Source organism: Microtus ochrogaster, unplaced genomic scaffold (genome assembly GCF_000317375.1).
Source record: "Microtus ochrogaster isolate Prairie Vole_2 unplaced genomic scaffold, MicOch1.0 UNK11, whole genome shotgun sequence".
Taxonomy (NCBI): domain Eukaryota; kingdom Metazoa; phylum Chordata; class Mammalia; order Rodentia; family Cricetidae; genus Microtus; species Microtus ochrogaster.
Window position 1 is genome coordinate 8,236,835 of NW_004949109.1, and position 20,665 is coordinate 8,257,499.

The 20,665-nt window shown below is 36.7% G+C and overlaps 1 protein-coding gene across 3 annotated transcripts in view; it reads right to left on the bottom strand.

Moving 5' to 3' along the window:
• Mpp6 (membrane palmitoylated protein 6) overlaps window positions 1-20,665 on the bottom strand; it is a 100,898-nt gene that overhangs the window by 23,718 nt on the left and 56,515 nt on the right. For 2 of the 3 annotated variants that reach the window (XM_013353560.2, XM_026788975.1), the window contains 7 exons: window positions 17,690-17,842; window positions 13,920-14,072; window positions 13,028-13,255; window positions 5,087-5,128; window positions 3,555-3,686; window positions 1,698-1,797; window positions 1,321-1,389 (listed from right to left, as the gene is read on the bottom strand). In XM_013353560.2, the coding sequence (XP_013209014.1) occupies window positions 1,321-1,389; window positions 1,698-1,797; window positions 3,555-3,686; window positions 5,087-5,128; window positions 13,028-13,255; window positions 13,920-14,072; window positions 17,690-17,842 (877 nt within the window). The remainder of the gene's footprint in view (window positions 1-1,320; window positions 1,390-1,697; window positions 1,798-3,554; window positions 3,687-5,086; window positions 5,129-13,027; window positions 13,256-13,919; window positions 14,073-17,689; window positions 17,843-20,665) is intronic. The other variant, XM_005366620.3, reaches the window with a different exon arrangement.

Consider the following 20,665-nt stretch of genomic DNA (forward strand, 5'->3'; position numbering starts at 1 on the left):
CTGTTATCTATTTTCCTGCAAAAGAAACGTCATTCTGTAGTGTATACGTACCACATTTAATTTCTCCTGTTGACGGTCACTTAGCCTAGTTCTGTAACTTAATTCTTGTGAACTGTGGTGCAATTAACAATGATGTAGAATATTTCTGTGGTGTTATTCTGAGTCCCTCAGGCAAATATCCGGGAGTGGGGAGATAGTGTAATGTGGACAATTCTATTCTATTCTATACTGATTTCTACAATGGCTGAACTAGTTGAATTCCTACTGTTAGTGCAGAACCACTCCTTTTTGTCCATATCCCTGCCAGAAAATAATTATCTCAATGAATACCATTCTGTATTCTGTATGGATGATAATCTCAATGTAGCTTTAATTTGCATTTGTCTCTTGACACGTGCGGAAGTTTTTTTGTTTAAATCTATAACGTACCCAATTGGTCTGATGGTATTTTTTGTTTCTTTAAATTTTCCTTTCTAGTTCTGGGGATTGAATCTAGCACTCTGTACATACTAAGGAATGACTACACCCCAGGCCTTTGATTTGAGGATTTTTTAAAAAACCTTTTCAGTTTTTGAGGCATAAATGACAAATAGGAATTGTATATTCTTAAAGTATACATCTTGATGATTTGATACGTTTAACTGTAAAACAATCTTGTCACGATTGCCATTACGTTTCCTTTAAAAAAAATTCCTTTCTTTAAGATGAAAGATTTAGGAAAAGGCAGAAGGATTTAGAGTTTGAGGGCAGCCCGAGATATCTAATGAAAGTATAGGGTAACTGTTTTATGCTGGCCTATACTAACTAGTGAATTCTAGGCCAGCCTCAACATATAGAAATACCTTCTCTCAAAAAATTCAAAACCTAAAAGATTTGAGAAAGACTATTATAATACTCTCACTAGATTAGATGAGTTATTTGGTTTCTTGCAAATCTGCACTTGACAATGTTACGGTAGCATATAGTCCTCCTTAATCCTAACTCTAATACCTTCATAAAGTCACTCTGTCCATTAGAAATGTCACACACATTACTATATTGAAATGCCCTATGTAAGTATTGAAAATAACAAAATAACATTCCCCCTGCATTAATACAAGCATAAATCCTAGTAACTTCATCCTGCTGTAAATTATATTCAAGTTAGGACTTAAGTAACAATTTCTTTGTATTACATTTCATCATGTGTTCACATGCCAGACCCAGTAAATGGCACTAATATAAACTGCATTCATTTCAAATTACATATTCAGAGATTAAAACACGTTAACTAATAATAAAGCTATTTATTTTGATCTTTCAAAGGGATTTTAAACACACCTGCATTCCTAGTTGTGAGGTACATCATCTTCTTCTTTTTTTTGTTGCTTATAGTTCCACAAAAGGGTCCTGAAGAACGACAAGACCAGTATAATTTAGAAGATATGTCAAGATATTAGCTTAAATTGCCCAGTTATGTTTTATGAGGAGGTAAGAGAATCACCTCCTAAGGGAAGGGTAAATTTGTCACTGAATTTTGATACTCTACCAGTAGGTGGCAGAAAAAGATCAAAACTTACTATAGGGAGGAAAAAGCAGATGCACAGGAAAGATTAATTCTCCATGAAGTTTAAATAAATTGATTTGTGTATTCAGAAAAAAAGAAGCAAAGAAAGGTGTGCCATGCCCCTGCCTGTTTCTTGAGTTCAGCTCTTCACCTGAATTGTCCCAGTCTCTGCGAACAAATGCCTTTCTCTTCTCTTCCAGGAACTGACTTGGGATCAGACCAGCACTTCCGCCCTCTTTCACATGGCTAGCCTAGAATCAAATTAATATCTCAGTGACCAAAATTTTAGACAATAGTTTAGTAAGTAGGACAACTACTGACTACTTAAATTTAGTTTGATATGAAAAATAACTTTTCAATTCATAGAACTATGTTAAAGCATTTCAACACTGCCATACTAGGAACCACATGTATGGTAACTGGTAGTGATGTTTTGAAACTGTCATTAACAATAATGCACAGGCTCTTCAAATGTAAATGTTTCATTTATTGATAGAGTGTGTATGTGTGTGTGTGAGAGAGAGAGAGAGAGAGAGAGACAGAGAGAGAGAGGAGAAGGCGGGAGGGATAGAAAGAAAGAGACAGAGACAAAGTCGAAGAAAGGAAACAAGAATGCTATTCTATACAAAGAAGTGTTAAGGGGGCGTCTCATCCAGTAGCCTTTACAAGCCACTGACTACTAAACTCAATCCTAGAATGTTGTTATTTCCCAATGCTAAATCAATAGAAAGGATACTGGGAATACAGAGGGTAAATTTTAATTCATCCTAATAAGAATCTGCATATACCAAAATAATGAATTTAAAATAGGTAAAACATCTAGTAGCACAAAAACCTTATCATCAAAATGTATAAAATAAAGTAAAAATATTTAATTTATGTGTTTGTGTCTGTGTGCAAGATTAAATGAGTGCAGGCACCCAGAGGCTAGAAGAGGTGCACAGAGCTCCTGAAGCTGGAGTTCCGGGAGGCTGTGAGCAACCCAACATGGGTGCTGGGAACTCCCTGAGAGCAGCAATGACTCTTAACAAGCTAAGCCGTCCCTCTAGCCCCCAAACAAGTGATGTTTTTAAACGGCAATTACCCACATCACAGTGTTGTGTGTTTTTCCTTATAAGGGACAGAAAAACCTATTTCTCAGTTTTTAGTAACCTTGAAAAGTAGAATTAGAGTAAATCTGTCAAAATGAAGAAAGAGACTCAAATGACGGTGAGAGATTAGAGATCTAAGAGGTGGCATGCACAGAAAATAAAGCAGGGATACCTGGCCAGGGATGGGGACATGAAACAATCAGCCTTAGGCAGTACAGTGAGAAAGCTTCTAAGTATTTCAGTAAAAACCTCTGGAAATCATAAACTCTTGTTTATTGAACCCATTTCTTAGTCATCTCACCATGGTGCACTTAATACTAAAACTGTCTTCATTTACATGCAGGGCACACTGCACAAGGCTGTTCTTATCCTGCAGACCATCCCTCTGTACAAGTCATTTAATTCACTACTGCTAACACCTGTTACTAGCAACTGTTACTTTTGTATTTGGTACTGGGTCCAGGAGCCTTTCTTCTTTCACCCTGAGGCCATAATCAGCTCTGAGAATGGAAAAGGTTCTAGGTTTCTATTTGTCATTTTCTTCAATTTTGAATACTGTGTTTATCAAGTGATATAAACAACTGCAAAAACAGATTGGGAAACATTGACAAACAATGACTCCAAGTAGGTTCTTGGTGTACAACATATTTGAAAGAGACTGCCCATGTGAGAGAACTGCTTCACCTTAGACCAGGGGCAGTGCGCAGGCAGGTTATGTCTGCTTTCATTAACAGCTACTCACTCACAAATTCTCTCTCAATTTGATCTTCTGTCCACAAAGTTAACAGACATAAAGAAAGAGCTGTTCATGCAGGAAAAATCATGAAAACAAATGCTTCCTAAACTTTTAGAAACCGGCCAGATCAAAGATTAAAAACACAAAAAGTAGTTGAGGGATTTTTGAGAATAAAACCAACCTGCCACCAATTTGGGTCTTCTCTGTTTACAATCTGAAGAATTTCTCCTTTCGAAAACGTCAGTCCCGCTTCTTTGCAGGGTATCAGGTTATCATTGAATGGATTATAATCAAAATGACACTTGACAAATACCTAAAACACAGCACAGTGAAAAAGCCTTATGTGCAACATTAAGCACTGGATGTTGAAACCAAACCACCGTGGTTTAATTGTAAAAGACACTAAGTATTTCAGACAAAAAACTTATTCTCCTAAATAAAAAACCAATTTATCAGAATATTAATATAATGATTTGGTATTATTGAAAATTATACATGCATGCTACATTACAATTTTGTGCACTTTAAAAGTTCCTTTTTCGTTTCTGTGACTGCTCTACCACTCTTAAGACCTACACTGACAGCAATAAGTGTGACAACCACTCTATTTCACCTTCTCCAATCTTTTCACTTGATTTCCCAACAAACACTGCATAGTTTTTAATTTAAGTAAATGTCAATGCAATTAAAATCCTGAAACAGTGGGTGCAGTTAGTTTAAAACATGGATTTCTGACCTATCAGAGAGTGCACAGACACCTTGAAGTCTAAATAAAACAACAAAGGTCGTCTTTAAGTGAGACTTGAAATATATTCAGTAACCTTAAAAATTAATAACTCAGTTTTACTTCTAATAGTGTATTTTAATCAGTTACACTTGCCAAAACTAGTGAGAAAAATACTTTCTCAAATATCTCCTTATCATGATTTATATGTTTAAATTTATATCAGCATTAAATTACTTAAGAGACAAAATACTAGAAAGGTCTTAACTATTTTCCAATTTAAATCCAAACATACACATTTCTCTAAAATTTGTTTTATTAATAAAAGTTTGCCAGTTACACTGTTACTTAAGATCTCCAGAGCTTGCAACATACTGCTTATTTAATTTGAATTCTAATTAATCATTTTTTATATTTGATGAAAAGTTTAAATCAACTGTTTTCTTAAAATAGACATGCTTCATACATATTTATAGAAATTCAAATATTTTACAGAAAAATTTCAGCATTAATCAGCAGAAAAATTATAATAAGCAGAAATGCATAAAAATAGCCAAACTAACAATGTTACTTTTCATGTGTATCATACGTCTACAACTAGAAACAAACAAAATATTCAAACAGTACAAGTACATATATTGTATTATTAGTATGTTCAAAAAAACTACCAAATGTGAAAGATGCATAGGAAGATATTTTTAAACTTCTGGGTATATGTGATCTTGATAGAAAGCTCTAGACCATCTGCAACAACTTTGCAAAGCCTAAAAAAAAAATCAATGCTTAAACAAACCAGGAAGCTATATTTTCCTAAGATAAATTTTAGAAGTATCTAAGAAGCAAGCATGCGAACAGTATTAGTTTGGCATGCAGCTTAAGGCTCTGGCAATGAACAATTCAAGATGACAAAGTTTAATCGGGGTAAATTTAGTTGACGGCTAAGACAGAACAACAGGAATACCAGAAAACGTTCTCACATGATAGCATACCTGACGGACGTGGGCTGGATGCCTCTCCATACTGGCGTAACTCTAAAAATATATTTTTCAATTGCATAAAGAAAACAAACTTTTAACTTACAACTTAAAATATAAGTAAGCTACTGGCTCATTTTAGTACATCACTCATTTGGTAAAGCCACTACCTCCCTAATTAACTGTCCACAGGTTATAATACCTATAAAGAAGTATTAATGACACAAGCAAAAAGTTATAGGCATTTGACATGAGGCAAAGAAGGGACTGCATGAGAAGTTATAAAAATAGCAGTATATTTCTTACTTCTGGAGAAAGCCCACCAAATGGAAAACCTCAAGTCATCTAAGTGAGAGTGTTTATCATTCTTGGTTGTGGGATAATACTTTGCAAGGTAAAAAGCATTTTCTAAATTTCAAACATTTATTTTCCTGATCAGAGAGGCCAATATCCAACTCAGATGTAAAAGGATTACCAAAAGGCATTAATTCTTCGGCTTATTTAAACTGCTTTTAGAAGATTACCCTCAAGTTCCAAAACTCAGATAAATCTGGTTTTACTTTGGTAAAATTTATCTGAAAAATCAGTCATCCTAGCCTTTGGTCTAGGAGTTTTATAAAATCTTTAAAGGTGGTGGCGCACGCCTTTAATCCCAGCACTCGGGAGGCAGAGGCAGGCGGATCTCTGTGAGTTCGAGACCAGCCTTGGTCTACAGAGCTAGTTCCAGGACAGGCTCCAAAACCACAGAGGAACCCTATCTCGAAAAACCAAAAAAAAAAAAAAAATCATTAAATAGAATATATTGACTTACTGTATTCTATGAACTGCACTAATAGTTTTTGAATGCCAACTGAACATTCTCAAGTTACTAAACACTGAACAAAATATTTCAGTTCTGTACTCTTATCATCAAAGGAAAACCTGAATGACCAACAATTTAAAATAGACATTAGAGAAAAGGAAGTCCAATAGCTTTGAAGCAAGGATTCTTAAACTATTAAGAGTAGAAATGAAAATTAAAATTCTATTAGGACAACACTTTATTCCTATCAACTAGAAAAAAAAATTGAGACTATTTGCAGATAAAACTATGGGCTAATAGAGATTTTCCTAACAGGCTGGTGGAAAAATGTTCTAACCTCTTAGAAGAAGAATTTTGCAGTAATAACCAAGATTACAAAGACATAAACCCTCTGATCTAGTACTCTACTTCTGGGAATGGATTCAGCAGTTATATTAATCAGAAGTAATTTATATACTAGTAACTACTGTACTATTCATTATATCAAAAGATTAGGAGCACTCTGTGGCAATGATGAGTGGCCAAAAAAGACCTACATAATGATAATATACCAGCCCACATGCCAATGATGGGGGAAAAATTTCAAATTCTCTATACAAAGAGCTCCAGGCAGTCAATGGCTGCTGCGAGGAAGACATGCCGTCATCTCCAAGGACAAGAGCCCCTGATGTGCTATGGAGTCCCAAATGGTCAGCTCTAAACACTGTGCATAAAGCTCCACAAGATGGGCTCAGTAAGCTGTGTGTGTTGGAAGAGGAGGTCACATATTTAAGAGGGTACAGAGAAGGACATAGGAGGTGGCTGTGAACAAAGAAGGGTAAACATAACGTAAAATAAAGTTTTCATACACTAACTCTCAAACCCTCCAAAAGTTTAAATTTAACAACAACAACAAAACAAAGCAAACATGAGCAGGCATGCAAAAAAATAGGAGCCGAAAACCCGGAACAGGAAGAAAAGTCAATTAAGAATAGTCCAGAACACCCAGGTGTAGTGTGGTATGCACTGTAATCCTAGCACTTGGAAAATAGCAAAAGGATTAAAGTCATGCTTAACTACACAGTGAATAGGAGGCCAGCCTGGACAACATGACAATGTGCTGCAAAACTGGAACAAATCAACTAACCAAGTCAACCCCAACCCCCCCCCCCAAAAAACCCAAAACAAAACAAAACAAAAAAACCAGAAATTGCAAATATGAAACAATTAGCAAGCAGTACTTAGTACAACCAATTGTGTTGATTTGTGCCTATAAGCCTAACATTTGGGAGGTTAAGGTAAGAGATTACCCACGACTTCAAGGCCAACGTGGGCTAGAGAGTGAGAACCTGTTCCAACAAGACCAGTAAAATAAACACATAAACTGTACAGAGTATATTCCTATTTTCAAGAGATTATAGGAAGAACTCAAATTGTTTAGTAGACCACAGAGCATATAAACAGGACTTGGACCCATAGCTGGGCATGACAGTACATGACTGTAATCCCAGCACTCATGAGACTAAGGAAAGATAATCATAAATTTGAAAACTGGATGAAAATCTCTGCAAATTACAATTTTGTATGCAGGTGTTTTAGGGTTAATATTGCTGTGAATAAACATTATAACCAAGTAACTTAGGAAGAAAGGGTTTATTAAATGGCTTAAATACCCCGAAGCATAGTCCATTGAGGGGGCCAAGGCAGAAACTCATACCAGGTGGGAGCCTGGAGGCAGGAGCTGACGCAGAGGCCACAAAGGGTGCTGCTTACTGGCTTGCTCTACCTGCTTTCTTATAGAATCTAGGACCACCAGCTCAGGGGTAACCCCTCTTACAATGGGCTGCCTCCTACTCCAAATCAATCATTAGTTAAGAAAACGTTCTATACAGGTTTGCCTATAGCCTGATATTTGGAGGCATTTTTCTCAATTGAGGTTCCCTCCTTTTAGATGACTTTAGCTGTGCCAAGTTAACATAAAACTAGCCAGCACCAGAATACAAAAGAACTCCAAAGTCAAACAAGAGAACAACATAAAATAGACAAGGACAAAAAGACTTCATCTAAGTGGATATAAGCATGGGAGAAAAGCACATGATAAGATGGTCAATCTTATTTACCTGTACTGATACACAAATTAAAATTGCAATTAGTTACTGCTATATGCCTATTATACTGACTAAAACTAAATTAAATATAACAAAGGCACTGAGTAAAAGAAATTCGTGCAATGCTGATGGGACTGTAAACTGTTACGGTCATTTCTGGGAAGTTTTTTCTCTAAAATTTCTACATATGACTACCAAATTACCAACTCTTTCAGTCCCTGGGAATTTATAGTCCCTAGTTGTTTTGTAATAGCCCAAACTGGTAGTAACAACAATGTTCTCCTGGCAATTTATACATAAACAAATTGGTATATTCATACAATGAAATACTAGATCAATAAAAAGGTATAAACTACCAATACAAGTAAGCAAAGTGGATAAATCATGCAAATTTATTCTGAAAGAACCCAGGTAAAAACTGAAATTCATTTCTAGTTTCTTAGATTCTACAGGACCTTCAAATTAGACATACAACTAAAAAACCCGACTCTATGATTTATATGTCAGGGAGCTCATATGCTACATGGACATGGTATCAAACTGCCTAATAAAGCCAAATCTCTATCACAACAGGTTAGTGCAGCTCTCAGACTGATCAGAGAAGTTTGTGTGGTGCACAGTGGTGAAAGAAAAAACTCACAACCGGTCAAAGAGCAAAGATTAAGTGTTTATGGAGTGTCTAGCAACAAATGGGACATTTTTATCATATCCTTTTCCTGCAAGGAAACACCACGGATAAGGGAGGTGGAAAGACTGTGAGAGCCAGAGGTCAGAGAGGACCAGCGTGAACCAGCTCTTCCTAACAAGACAGAACTGGTGCTGCACTCAGGAGCTCTCAGCAGCCATGCCTACCTGGACAAGACCTGCCCAGGAGCAATACAGCCAACAGTCCAGCATGAAGGAGGAGGACCTTATGAGCCTCTGTTGTGCCTGAGGAGGCTTCAACAGCTGAAGGGTTCTGAGGGAGGCAGAGTCCAGGCCCCACACCATAAATTAATGGAGCAGACAATATCAGGAGAGAGTGGAGGTGGCTCTGGGAAGAGTGAATATAATCAAAATATATTATATGCACACATGAAATCCTCAATGAATACAAAAATACTTTAAAAAGCTGAAATCCAAAGTAGGATGAGATGATTCGCAACTAAGTTACGATGACAGAGTGCAGACAGCAGTTGCCTGGAGTGAGGCAGGAAGCAGGAGGGGGATATATGGAACTCAGGTGACAGGTAAGTTTACTGTCTCAATTGTGTTAATGGTGTCACAAGTGCACAGGAATAGTCACATTTACAAAACGGTATTCTTTTAAAATTACACTTGAGTTACATAAGCTGCATCTATTTATTTAGTCAATTACATAATAAAGAACCATGGGCTTTCCACCCAAAACATAAATTAGAAAGAAACCCAGTCTTCCTGCTCTCATTTCATTTCAACCCATTATCCTGGCTTTCCCAAGCAAGACAACCTCTCGCTCTCTCTTTTTTTTTTTTCCTTAACTCCACTGAGGCAAAACTTTTATTTATCTTTATTTTAGACTTTACTTTCTGGCTTTTCTGGATTAGTCAATATCAAACAAATAACTGAATATAAGCAACAATTGACTGAAAATTTCAGTGTCCAAGAATCTTGAAATTTAAGATATTAGGGATTTATGTTTCATGCTATCCCAAACGAAAGTTTTTAAAGCAGTCAAATCATTGCTATTTTATTCTTGAAGTTGAGTCAGTTCAGTGGGCTTCATTGTTTGAAGCCTCATCAAAATTCTAAACAAGATCACCGTCCTCCTCCAGCAGCAAGTTGTGCTTTGCCATCATCATCTGCCAGGGCCTGTAGTTTGTCAGTGCCAAGCTGGGTTAAGATCCTGGGTGGCATATCTGTCAGCTGCTCTGTCCTGGTGAAGTGTGTGTGTTGCCAGATGTCTGTATGTTAGTGGATTGCTATTCCTTGGTTTGCAAACATACTAAACTTTAACATCAGATACAGCTTATTCCTAATGTCTCTAAGGAAAACTAGAACTTTAGTATTTGCTATGGCAGAATCATTTGAGGACACTTCTTTCACTAATGCACAATTGGCTATGATATCGCGAGTTCCTTTGGTTATGATGTGCTCTTTTACTTGGGTGGAAATGAGACCTCACGGGGGACTACAGAAGAACTACAGTAGGATCCAAGGCACACGATTCCACACTTCTCCACAGAAGACACATCCAACATCTGCAGTGACTGCCTAAACTTAAGAAGTACTACACTTTATAACTTACTGTTAGCTATGCACTTAACATGCTCTATGGCCATAGCTTACAGCTTTAGATGAGACAGTCAAATAGCCTATTTCTTTTTCTTCACAATACCATGGACAGAAGATAATCTGTTGTTACCATTGATCTTAGCAACTTCAGCATAGTAATATTTCTGTTTTCTTGCTAGATTAAAAGTTGTTACCATTACACTTATAGGAAGCACGCCAATGCTTTTGGGTTGGCATATCTGAATCGCCAGTCCTTATGCTTTAAGGTTGTGACATGCAGTTGGAGTCACTTGAATACCGATACCAGCACATGTGTTCTGCTGAGAAAGCTACTAGTGGAGAAATACTGTATACAATACTCTGAACAAAGGGATGATTCAGGTTCTGGGTGGAACTGAGCATGAAGAGCGAGTTCCTCATACTGATCAGAATGATGCACATTTTAAAGTTTGCGTCATTTCAGGGATTTTCCACTTAGTATTTTTAGGCTTTGGTTGACTGTGGGTTAACAGACTACAGATAGGAACACAGTAGCTGGGAGGGGGGTAAGGGTAGTAAAGAAGTCAGTTGTAATGGCAAATACCCTTCCTTACACACAGCATCTTCTAGATACCCAAGCTTTGTCCAGAACAGTCTTGATTTATGATTACTGTTTAAACATAATGATTTTCTGTTCATTAAAAAGAAAGAGAGAGAAAGAAAAAATTCCAATTTGAGTACAGTTGGAGGATCTTTTTCATAGTAGGATATGCCAGAAGCTATTGCATGGGCTCATAGGACCCAATCTCCACACTTCACACTTGAATATTCTTTTCTAGTTCTAAAGATTAGGTAAAATCAAGAAATTATAGGATGGGGAAAAATTATGCTTAAACCAAAGCTAGAAGTCCTTCACTGAAGTCAGTTATTCAGGTCAGCAAATACAAAATTTACACAGGAAACAAAGAGCTGTTTTGCTTGTAAAGTCCATTATACACGCAGTGTGATCATCAACAGCTAGACAGGACTGAGAGACAGCATGGAAACATCACACCTCTGGGAGTATCTATGAAGGTGCTCCTAGAGAGCTTTAACTGCGTAGAGATCTACAGTAAATGTGAATGGTATTATCCCAGGGGCTTAGAACCTCGACTGAATAAAAAAGGAACAAGTGAGCTGAGTACTAGCATTCACCTCTCTTTGCTCCTGACTGTGGACACGTGACCAGCTAGCTACCTTAAGCTCCTGTTGGCATCATCTTCCCAGCATTATGAACTGTTCTGTCAAACTGTAAACCAAAATGAACCCTTTCTTCCTTCAGTTGCTTTTGTTCAGTATTTGTTACAGAATGAGAAGGTAACTAATACATATTGATGATTTCATTATAAGACTTCTGGTTGGGACCACAGAGGAAAATATTACCATCCCATTATAATTAATATGTAATAAAATAATAAATTATCATTTAAATAATTATTTTGTTAAACAATCTAAATTATTTTATTATTGCAGTATGTATCATTATTTTGCTATTTTTAAATTATGTCTTATTCTTTCAATACACTCAAATTCAAATAGGTCTCTTTGTCACAAATAGAAATATGCAAATGGAGGAAAGTAGCAGTCTGAGAACAGGGATAGTCTAAGTTCTAGTGTTTTTTTTCTTTATTAAGTAAGGTAATATGGTTAGTTTTAACTGATGGCCTACAATCAACTGGAAAAATGAGTATCAATGAGAAAGTATCTATACTTGATTGGCTTATACACATGCTTTTGAGGGGTTGTCTTAAGTTAAGGGCTGTGGGTGGCAACATTTCCTAGGCAGGAGGTCCTGGGCTGTGTAGTAATGGAGAAAAAAAGTTCAGCACAAGCAAAGACATAGGTCAGCATGTATATATTAATTTATCTCTGCTCTTGACTGTAGATATGATGGATCTGGCTGTTTGAAAGTCCCTGCCTCGACTTCCCTACAATGATGGAACTGTATGTTGAAATAACTCCTCTTTTCCACTAATTTGCTTTTTGTTGGGTATTTTATCACAGCAAAAGAAAAGAACTAAAACGGAATCTACTTTTATTTCATACAAAATGGACATCTAAGTTTATTTCATACAAAACGGACATCTTACCTTTATTTCAGCCACACTCACTATTTTCAGAGGTCTAATTTATACATAAAAGAAAATCATGATTAAGTAGAATATCCTATCTCCTAAAGAACGGTTCAAAAACAGAAGGCTATCTATCTCTATCTTTTCTTTTTTTGGTGGGGGGGGGGAGTTCTCACCAGCTTAAGTTCCAAACTTGGGGTCTTTCTGTTTACAATCTCTGAAGTACTAGGATTATTGTTACAACAAGAGCAACCATTACAAAAGATCGAAATAATCTCTACCATTAGCACATTCTACTGTTCATTCATTCATTTCACCTAAAATATATATGAAATGTGGGAAAAACTAAGTGTCCAGGATCATCTTTAATCTAATCTATCTGGCACTGTCTGCCATTTAACATATCACAAGAACACTAACCTGGAGGTAAGAGATGTCAAAAATGCTTTAGTCAAAAATGCTTTCAACAACTGTACTTAAAAGTCTGACACCTACCTGTAGACTACCCAAATAATGCTCATTTTTTCATAATGAGCAGGGTTCATAATGCTCACAAACCAATGTTTTATTATTTCCTTTATAATACTAAGATAGTATTATATAAAAATGTAAAAGTCTACCAAGACAAACTCTTTTAAACAAAATAGTAACAATTAAGCATCTAGCAAATAGAATAATAAAAAAAATGAAGTGTTTTTAAAATCACTCAGGAAATATCACTAACCTGTTGAGGAGTAATAGTATCTCTATAACTTGGCAAAATCTTTAGGGTGACACTTCCACTAATATTTTTCAGCAGCTCTTGTAATCCCTTTGGATTGTTTCCAACCTCATGTCCATTGACTTCCTTAATGATGTCTCCCACATGGAGCAGACCTTGTCGGTCTATCATTCCTCCATGGAGGATTCGGGCGATTACCAGATCATTATTTTCAACCCTAAATGTTACACCCTGGAGGAAATTATAAAAAAAGCAATGATTTTATCTCAATAAGAATAAATATGTAAACATTTTGAATACAAATAAAATAATTCTGAAACCAGGTAAGTGTTTTCCCATGTTATTTCCTATCCAGTGTCAATAAAGTCAGTGGAAATGTGTCATCAGATCATGACTGCAAATGGGCTAACCCTTCAAATCCAGCTGTGGTCCACAGACAAACGGAGCTTCAGGAAGCAACAGTGATTCCTGACTGCTCATGTTTGCCACATCACTGTTTTCAGGAACCACAAATAAAACAATTGTAAGATGTAGTAGTTAACTCCACTACCTCATAGAGCCCCTTTTACTTCAACTTTGAGTAACGACTTTCTTCCTTGTTTTGGTGTTATCGTTAGTAAGCAAACACATCATTTCTAAAAGGCTAGGAAGAAATCAAACAGTTTTAACAGTTTTCCTGTTCCCACTGGCATATTTATAGCTTCTAAGTAAGCTTAAGGTTTCATTTTGATTGCGTTTCATAGGCTCCATGATTGACAGATCATCTGCTGTGTATTCATACAAAGGCCATAAGTCTGACAAAATAAGCATGAGCACAGTTTCAATAGCATATCAGGAGCTGGGACTGGGCCGCATGACATTTCATATCTAAGAAAGCAGTGACTCATCTACTCACCAATGGCTCTCCAGCTCTTTTGTGAATACCAAGAATACGGATGGCATCTACTGGCAATAACTGATTATTGAGAGAAGAATTATTCATTTCTGGGCTTGAGGGAGGCGAATCATAACATTTTGATGCCACAATATCATGGGCCTCCAGGAGCGACTGTTAAGGAGTCAAAACAGCCTGTGGTTATTAGCTACTGATGGAACAAGTTGCTAAAAATAATTTATTAGTTCATTATCACTGTGGAGCACTAAAAGTTTCTCAGGACACATTAAACTCCCAGTATGAATTATGTACAATACATATATAATATTTTTAAGAAAAGTAAAACTACATCATTTTATTAGCATCAAACAGTATTATATTCAGGTTTTCAGGTTTGAAGAGTCTAGTAGAATTTAGTTTCCTATTTTTAAAGTGCATGTTCACTAGAAACCAAGCTTGGGTTTCTAAGGCTGGTAGAGGGAGGTGACAAATTTCCTATCAACAATGTCAGCATCTTCTTCAGCCTTTACCACTAATCTCTATTCATCTACTCATAAGGTGCAAAAATAATCAAGTGACAGAAACTCTAAGTTAGACTATGTTGATATTAGTAATGTGAAATATTTGTTTACATGTATAAAAGGTATGTTTAAAAAATGTCTAAGAGAAAATAACTATCAACAACTTCTATCATTAATATGAAATTGCATATTAACAATTAAGGTTTTAGTCTATATGTTTTGAATTTAAAAAGAATCAGAAATGGTTACAGATATAAAGTTCAATTTGCTTTCTATGTTTATTATGTGTTTGCTATACAGATGATTCTTGAGGTAGTTGTTTAGAAACTGTGTAGTTGCCTTTTGTATATTAAATATTAAAAAAATTCCTTATCCTAAAGGAGTTAAGTTTTAATTCAATACTTGCCATAACACCAAACTAAAAAATTTCTGAGTACACAGAATACAAATTCAAACATGACAAATAGAAATAGAGCTAGAAAGTATCAACACATTCAAGACAGAAACAATCTGGGTATTGGCTTAATGGTAATTCCTGACAATTTCATAAAGATACTGTGGAAAATTTAAAACAGGGTTAGGAAGATGGCTCAGTCAGTAAGGTGCTTGTCCCCAAACATAAGTTCTGTGTACAGATTCCCAGTATGCATATAAAAAGTTGGGTACAGCCGGGCGATGGTGGCCCACGCCTTTAATCCCAGCACTCGGGAGGCAGAGGCAGGCGGATCTCTGTGAGTTCGAGACCAGCCTTGGTCTACAGAGCTAGTTCCAGGACAGGCTCCAAAGCCACAGAGAAACCCTGTCTTGAAAAAAAACCAAAAAAAAAAAAGTTGGGTACAGTGGTGATTATCTGCAATCCCAGCTCTGTAAAAGTAGACACTAGAGTATCTCTGGGTCTTGCTGGCCAATTGGTAAGCTCCAAGTCCAGTGACAAACTGTCTCAAAAAGGGAGGATGAGAGAGAGGGAGGAAGGAAAAGATGAAAAGTAACTGAGGAAAACAGCAGACTTTGATCACTAGGCTTTGTATACATGCATACACATAAAACACACATGTAAATACACATACACACATAAAAATTTGAAAAATGGAAAAGAACTCAGAAATCTCTATCTGAGAGGTTTTTCTAATAACACTGGAAGTTTTTCAAAGCTGTAATTGGGGCCTCTATTTTGACACAGGGCTTTTTGCTCCTGTGACTACATGACACACTATTAATACACTTTTATCTCTCTGGTCAAGAATTTTCATGTGCTCCAGATTCATATACTAAAAAGCTGCCTGTCCCTGGTTAAAGTCAGTGTAATTTGAATGCAAAAGGGATAACTACTATAAAGAACTGAAACTCCACATTTAGGGGGAAAAACCTTACAGGTCGACAAAGCTATTTAGCAAATAAAAAGACTAAAAAGCATCATTTGCTATAATTTGAAGCTGATGTTTTCAACAACTCTTACTTTGAAAATTGGTATAGAATAGGAACCATCATTTTGCTGCCTTCCCAGGAGGAAATGTTACAGGTCAGTAGGGCAGCTGAAGATAAACTCTTGAGTTTACAGAACAATGCCACCCGACATAGACAGAATGAGACAATTTGGAAAATGCTATTTATAATCCCAAGTGAAAATAATGATTTAGGCAAGGATTATTAATTTGTTTTTATCTAGAGGTAAGCGGTTGTTAGGAAATAACAGCTGCACAATATTAGCCCCCTGTGGTGATACATTCTTATAATGCTTGCACTCTGAAGTCCAAGGCAGGAGAGAATGGTGAATTAGGGGCCAGCTTGTACTATGTAACCAGACCCCATCCCCCAAAAGAAACAATTAACACACCTCCAAATAAGAAAGTATCTGAATAGTGTTACCCAGTTGAGACAATTTCAAAGAAAGGATTAGACTGTCACAGCCCTTAAACAAGGAACTGATTTCAGTACCAACACTGGTAGGGAACCAGGTACTCTACATCTTCTGATATATAGCAATATCACCCCCCCCCAAAAAAAAGATGTATTTGAGCTTAAAGTAGTTCACCTGAGAAGCGAATCATCAACCTTCTAATTAAAACTTCTATAAGTAAATAACACATCAGAAAATCAACCAGATAAACTCAGGAAGTGCAACAATGATAACCATAGCTTTGTCTCTTCAACTAAACACCTCAGTAAAGACGGCAATGGGAATCCCACAGACATGGGTCATAAATTCATATATATATATAATGCCCTAGCCCCCAAATAAAATTCAAATACTTTATACTGCCTTACATGAACTCAATCACAAATGTCTTACAAAAGCAAAGGAGTGTTAGCACCTAATTTTGAGGGCAAAGACTGCAGGGAAAACAGTGACACTTTCTTCTTCTTCCACAGCATTTCTTTCTCCTGCTAAAATGTAAAGTCTCTATCACAGAATGAGTAGCCAGGCACAGCTGGATGTATTTCTAGGGTTCCTATTTGCTTGTTACTTTCCTAATAGTCTCCACTAGCATATACTTTTAACCATTATAGGTTTAAAATAAAAATATCCCATCCTTTCTGCTCTGAAGTGAATTTTTCTTTGTGAAACTGCTTAACTTAAAGCAACTTAACTTTAAAAAAAATCTACACATTTTTTTTTCTAAATCTATAGAACAAAGTATGCTATGTGACAGTTTCTATCCATAAACAAACTTTCTGTCATCTTTTCATCATGGGTTTGATTGAATTAACCCTGATACTGGAGCATACTAAAAAATGGTCCAAACTAGGCCAAAAAAGGAATGAGAAAAACAGTGGTATTAACGAAGAAAAAAATGGCCATCAAGATGGTTCAGAGGATAAAGGCTCCAACATCAACCTAGATCACCTGAGTTCAATCTCAGGGATTCACATAGTAAAAGGAGTGAAAAGATCCCAACAGGGTGTCCTATGACCTCTATCTATCTGCTATGGCACACGCCCCTCATCCAATAATAAAGGAACAACAACAACAAAGCTAAACGAATGAACAAAAGGTGGCAGCAGCAACACTGTCAAAGTGAGGAGAATTCTTCCAAGGACGGGGTCTGATGGTCAGGGTTAACTGATGGCACAAAGGAAAAGTCAAGGTTATTTCTGTGGCAGACACTGTACATTTCTGTGATGTACATAGCCATATATGTGTGTTTATGTTCCTTTAACATTAGAATACTAAAATACATAGTCTAGGACTTAGGGAATTTTAAGACAGGCTCTACACAACATGAATTACTTCAGCGTGGAAGGAGAAAGCTGTGGAAGAGGGTAAGTTACCTGGAAATGAGGTTCCTTGAGTATTCCAACCAGCTCTGCCACATTTTCATCCACACTTATTAGAGGACTGATATCTTCAAGAATTTCATTTACTAATTCCAAGTTATTATCACTGACAGCTTCTAATTTTGAATCTTCAAGCCTCTCATGAGCCTGAAAAGACAATGGATTAAAGTAATATTACTGAAGTTTTTTTATTTCTACAAATATTTCACTTGTGTGTATATATATATTTACAAATTTATACATATTTAGTTTTACAAGATATTACTTAGAGTGGGCAAGATGGTTAGTGAGGCGAAGGCACTGGCTGCCAAGACTGATGACCTGAGTTCTATCACTGGGACCCACATGGCAGGAGAGAACTGACTCTCTGAAAGGTGTCTTCTTGACCTCCATAAGCACTGTAGCATGTATACTACACATGCAAAAATATAAGAAAAAGACATTAGAGGTCTAATTTACTGAAGCCATATTTAATATTTTAATCAGAGGCAATAGATGGATTTGATAAATACACCATAAAATGTAATGACTTTGGTCTTTATTTCTACCCTAACGCCATGAAATATATTCATTTTTACAGTTACTGCTAAAAAAACCTGAATAGGCCAGATGATACGTAAAGAGCACATGCTACTCTCTACTCACTAACTAGGTATCTATTCCTGAACTCTGGATACTGTTTCATTTCATTAAAGCAAATAATTAAGTATAAAAAGAATAAAAACATTCATTATGCATGTTACTATTTTTGAAATGATTTAAAAAAGAAGTGAGTCAGGTATACTGGCATGTTTGTAATTCCGGTCCTGGGGAATCTGGGACGTCAGGTTGGCTGTTTGAGGCCAGTGTCTGGGCTGATCTTGAAAACGAAGCCCAGACAGACAGAAAGACGATGGATGCACAAACACAACAAACAAAACCAAAACCCAAACTCACTTGGAAACTTCAGAACCCCGAAGCTAGTATTTTTCATGTTTAAAAATCTAGCCTAGGGATATAGCTCAATGGCATTGTCCTTTCTTAATGCATACTGGGTTCACACCAAGTAATGAAAACACTAAGTAAATCAACATAGAGGAAAATGTGTTTGAGCAGCTCTGAGAGGTCTCATACTCTGACTGGGAGGCTGATGTGGGAGTGTCATATATCAATCTGTTGATTTCATTGGTTAAGCAATAAAGAAACTGCTTGGCCCTCATAGGTTAAAACATAGGTGGGAGGAGTAAACAGAACAGAATGCTGGGAGGAAGAGGAAGTGAGCTCAGACTCGACAGCTCTGCTCTCTGGAGCAGAGACGCCATGCTCCCCTCGCCCGTCAGACGGCAGACGCATGAAGCTCAGACCCAGGATGGATGTAGGCTAGAATCTTTCCCAGTAAGACTGATACTACACAGATTATAAGAGATGGGTTGATCGGGATATGAGAATTAGCCTGTAAGGGCTAGAGTTAATGGGCCAAGCAGTGTTTAAAAGAATAGAGTTTGTGTGTTGTTATTTCGGGGTATAAGCTAGCCAGGCGGCCGGGGTGCTGGGGACGCAGCCCCACCGCTCCTATTACTACAGGAGGCAACCTCTTTCTTATCTGTACCTTAAAAAAATTAAGTCTTTTTTCCACGGTCCTACACTATCTCCGGTGCAAACATTTTTTAATAATAGGAGTAAACCAGGATTCTAAATTCATATTGAGAAGGAACACTACATAGGTTCCATTTTTTAGGTTTTCTTCTTACAAATAGTTGCTCATTAATTCTAAAGACAGGGAAAGGGTAACTATTGAGATTCAATTCAGAAGACCATGTACGATGACAGATTTTACACTGATATCTTGTAATTCATTTCTTTAAATGCTAAATAGAAATCCTATTTCCAGTATCATACTACTGTGATGTTTTTCATGTTGTATATATCGCCATGCAGGATAGCTGCTTGAGAATCCAAACACAACATTTGCAACTTGATAACACTTGTAAATGATGATCATTTTGTTTACATAAGCTTTTTTTTCCAATGTGATTTACAAGCATGCATCTTTTTTCCATGGGACAAATTTCACTTTCCCCTAAGAGACAGTTTCTATGCTGCTAGAGTGACCTTGAACTGTGAACTCAAGAAATCTTTCTGTCTCAGTATCTATCCTGAATAGCTGGGACTGCAGGTTGTGCCATCACACCCAGCCAAGTAAACTCTTAATTGGAAGAGACTTTAAGAAAGACCTCAGAAAAAAACATTTTTAAAGTTATGAAATAGATTGATAAAGAAGCAGCAGCTCTGATTAAACATACAATGGCATGTCAAAAGACCTAAGATGATTTAAATAAGCAATTCTATTTTATTTGGATAAGAAAAAAATATAAAAACGAGAAAGTGCAAGAATAAGAAGAATGGGGAAGTTTTCAGCTTTCTGCAGGCTTCCTCCACCTGCTGCTTTAAGAAGTGTGCTCTCCCAAGACAGGTATGCCATTTCTTCTGTCCCATCCCTTTTCATAGGTATCTGGTACTCCACGGCTTTGAAAGCCACCTGCCCCTATGACTTGCATGTTTTTGCTCTTAGGAAGAGCTGTAAAAATTCTGTGTTCTCTAGGACACAGACAATGACCAGTTTACTACATTCAAGCACTAAGTCAACAGGTTTTAAGTGTTCTCCTGTTACTCACATAATTAATACATATAAAGCTATGTATAGACTGCTTCAGTTCAGGCCTTCAGTACAGAAATGACTGCTGACTTGACTATTCATAATCCTGCTCCCTCATCTCCTCTCCGCATGCCTTTATTACATATTAGGCAATACTAAGTGGTAACATGATACAAACTACAGGCAGACAAGGCAGTGTCTCCTGTGAGGTAGAACGTGAAGGTAACCCAAACATACCCAACGTTCCTTCACTTCACAGATTGGTTTGATGGAAAAAGCCTCTTAATATAAAATACAGAAAGTCTTAAGCAACTGTTTTAGTGAAATTATGGCTA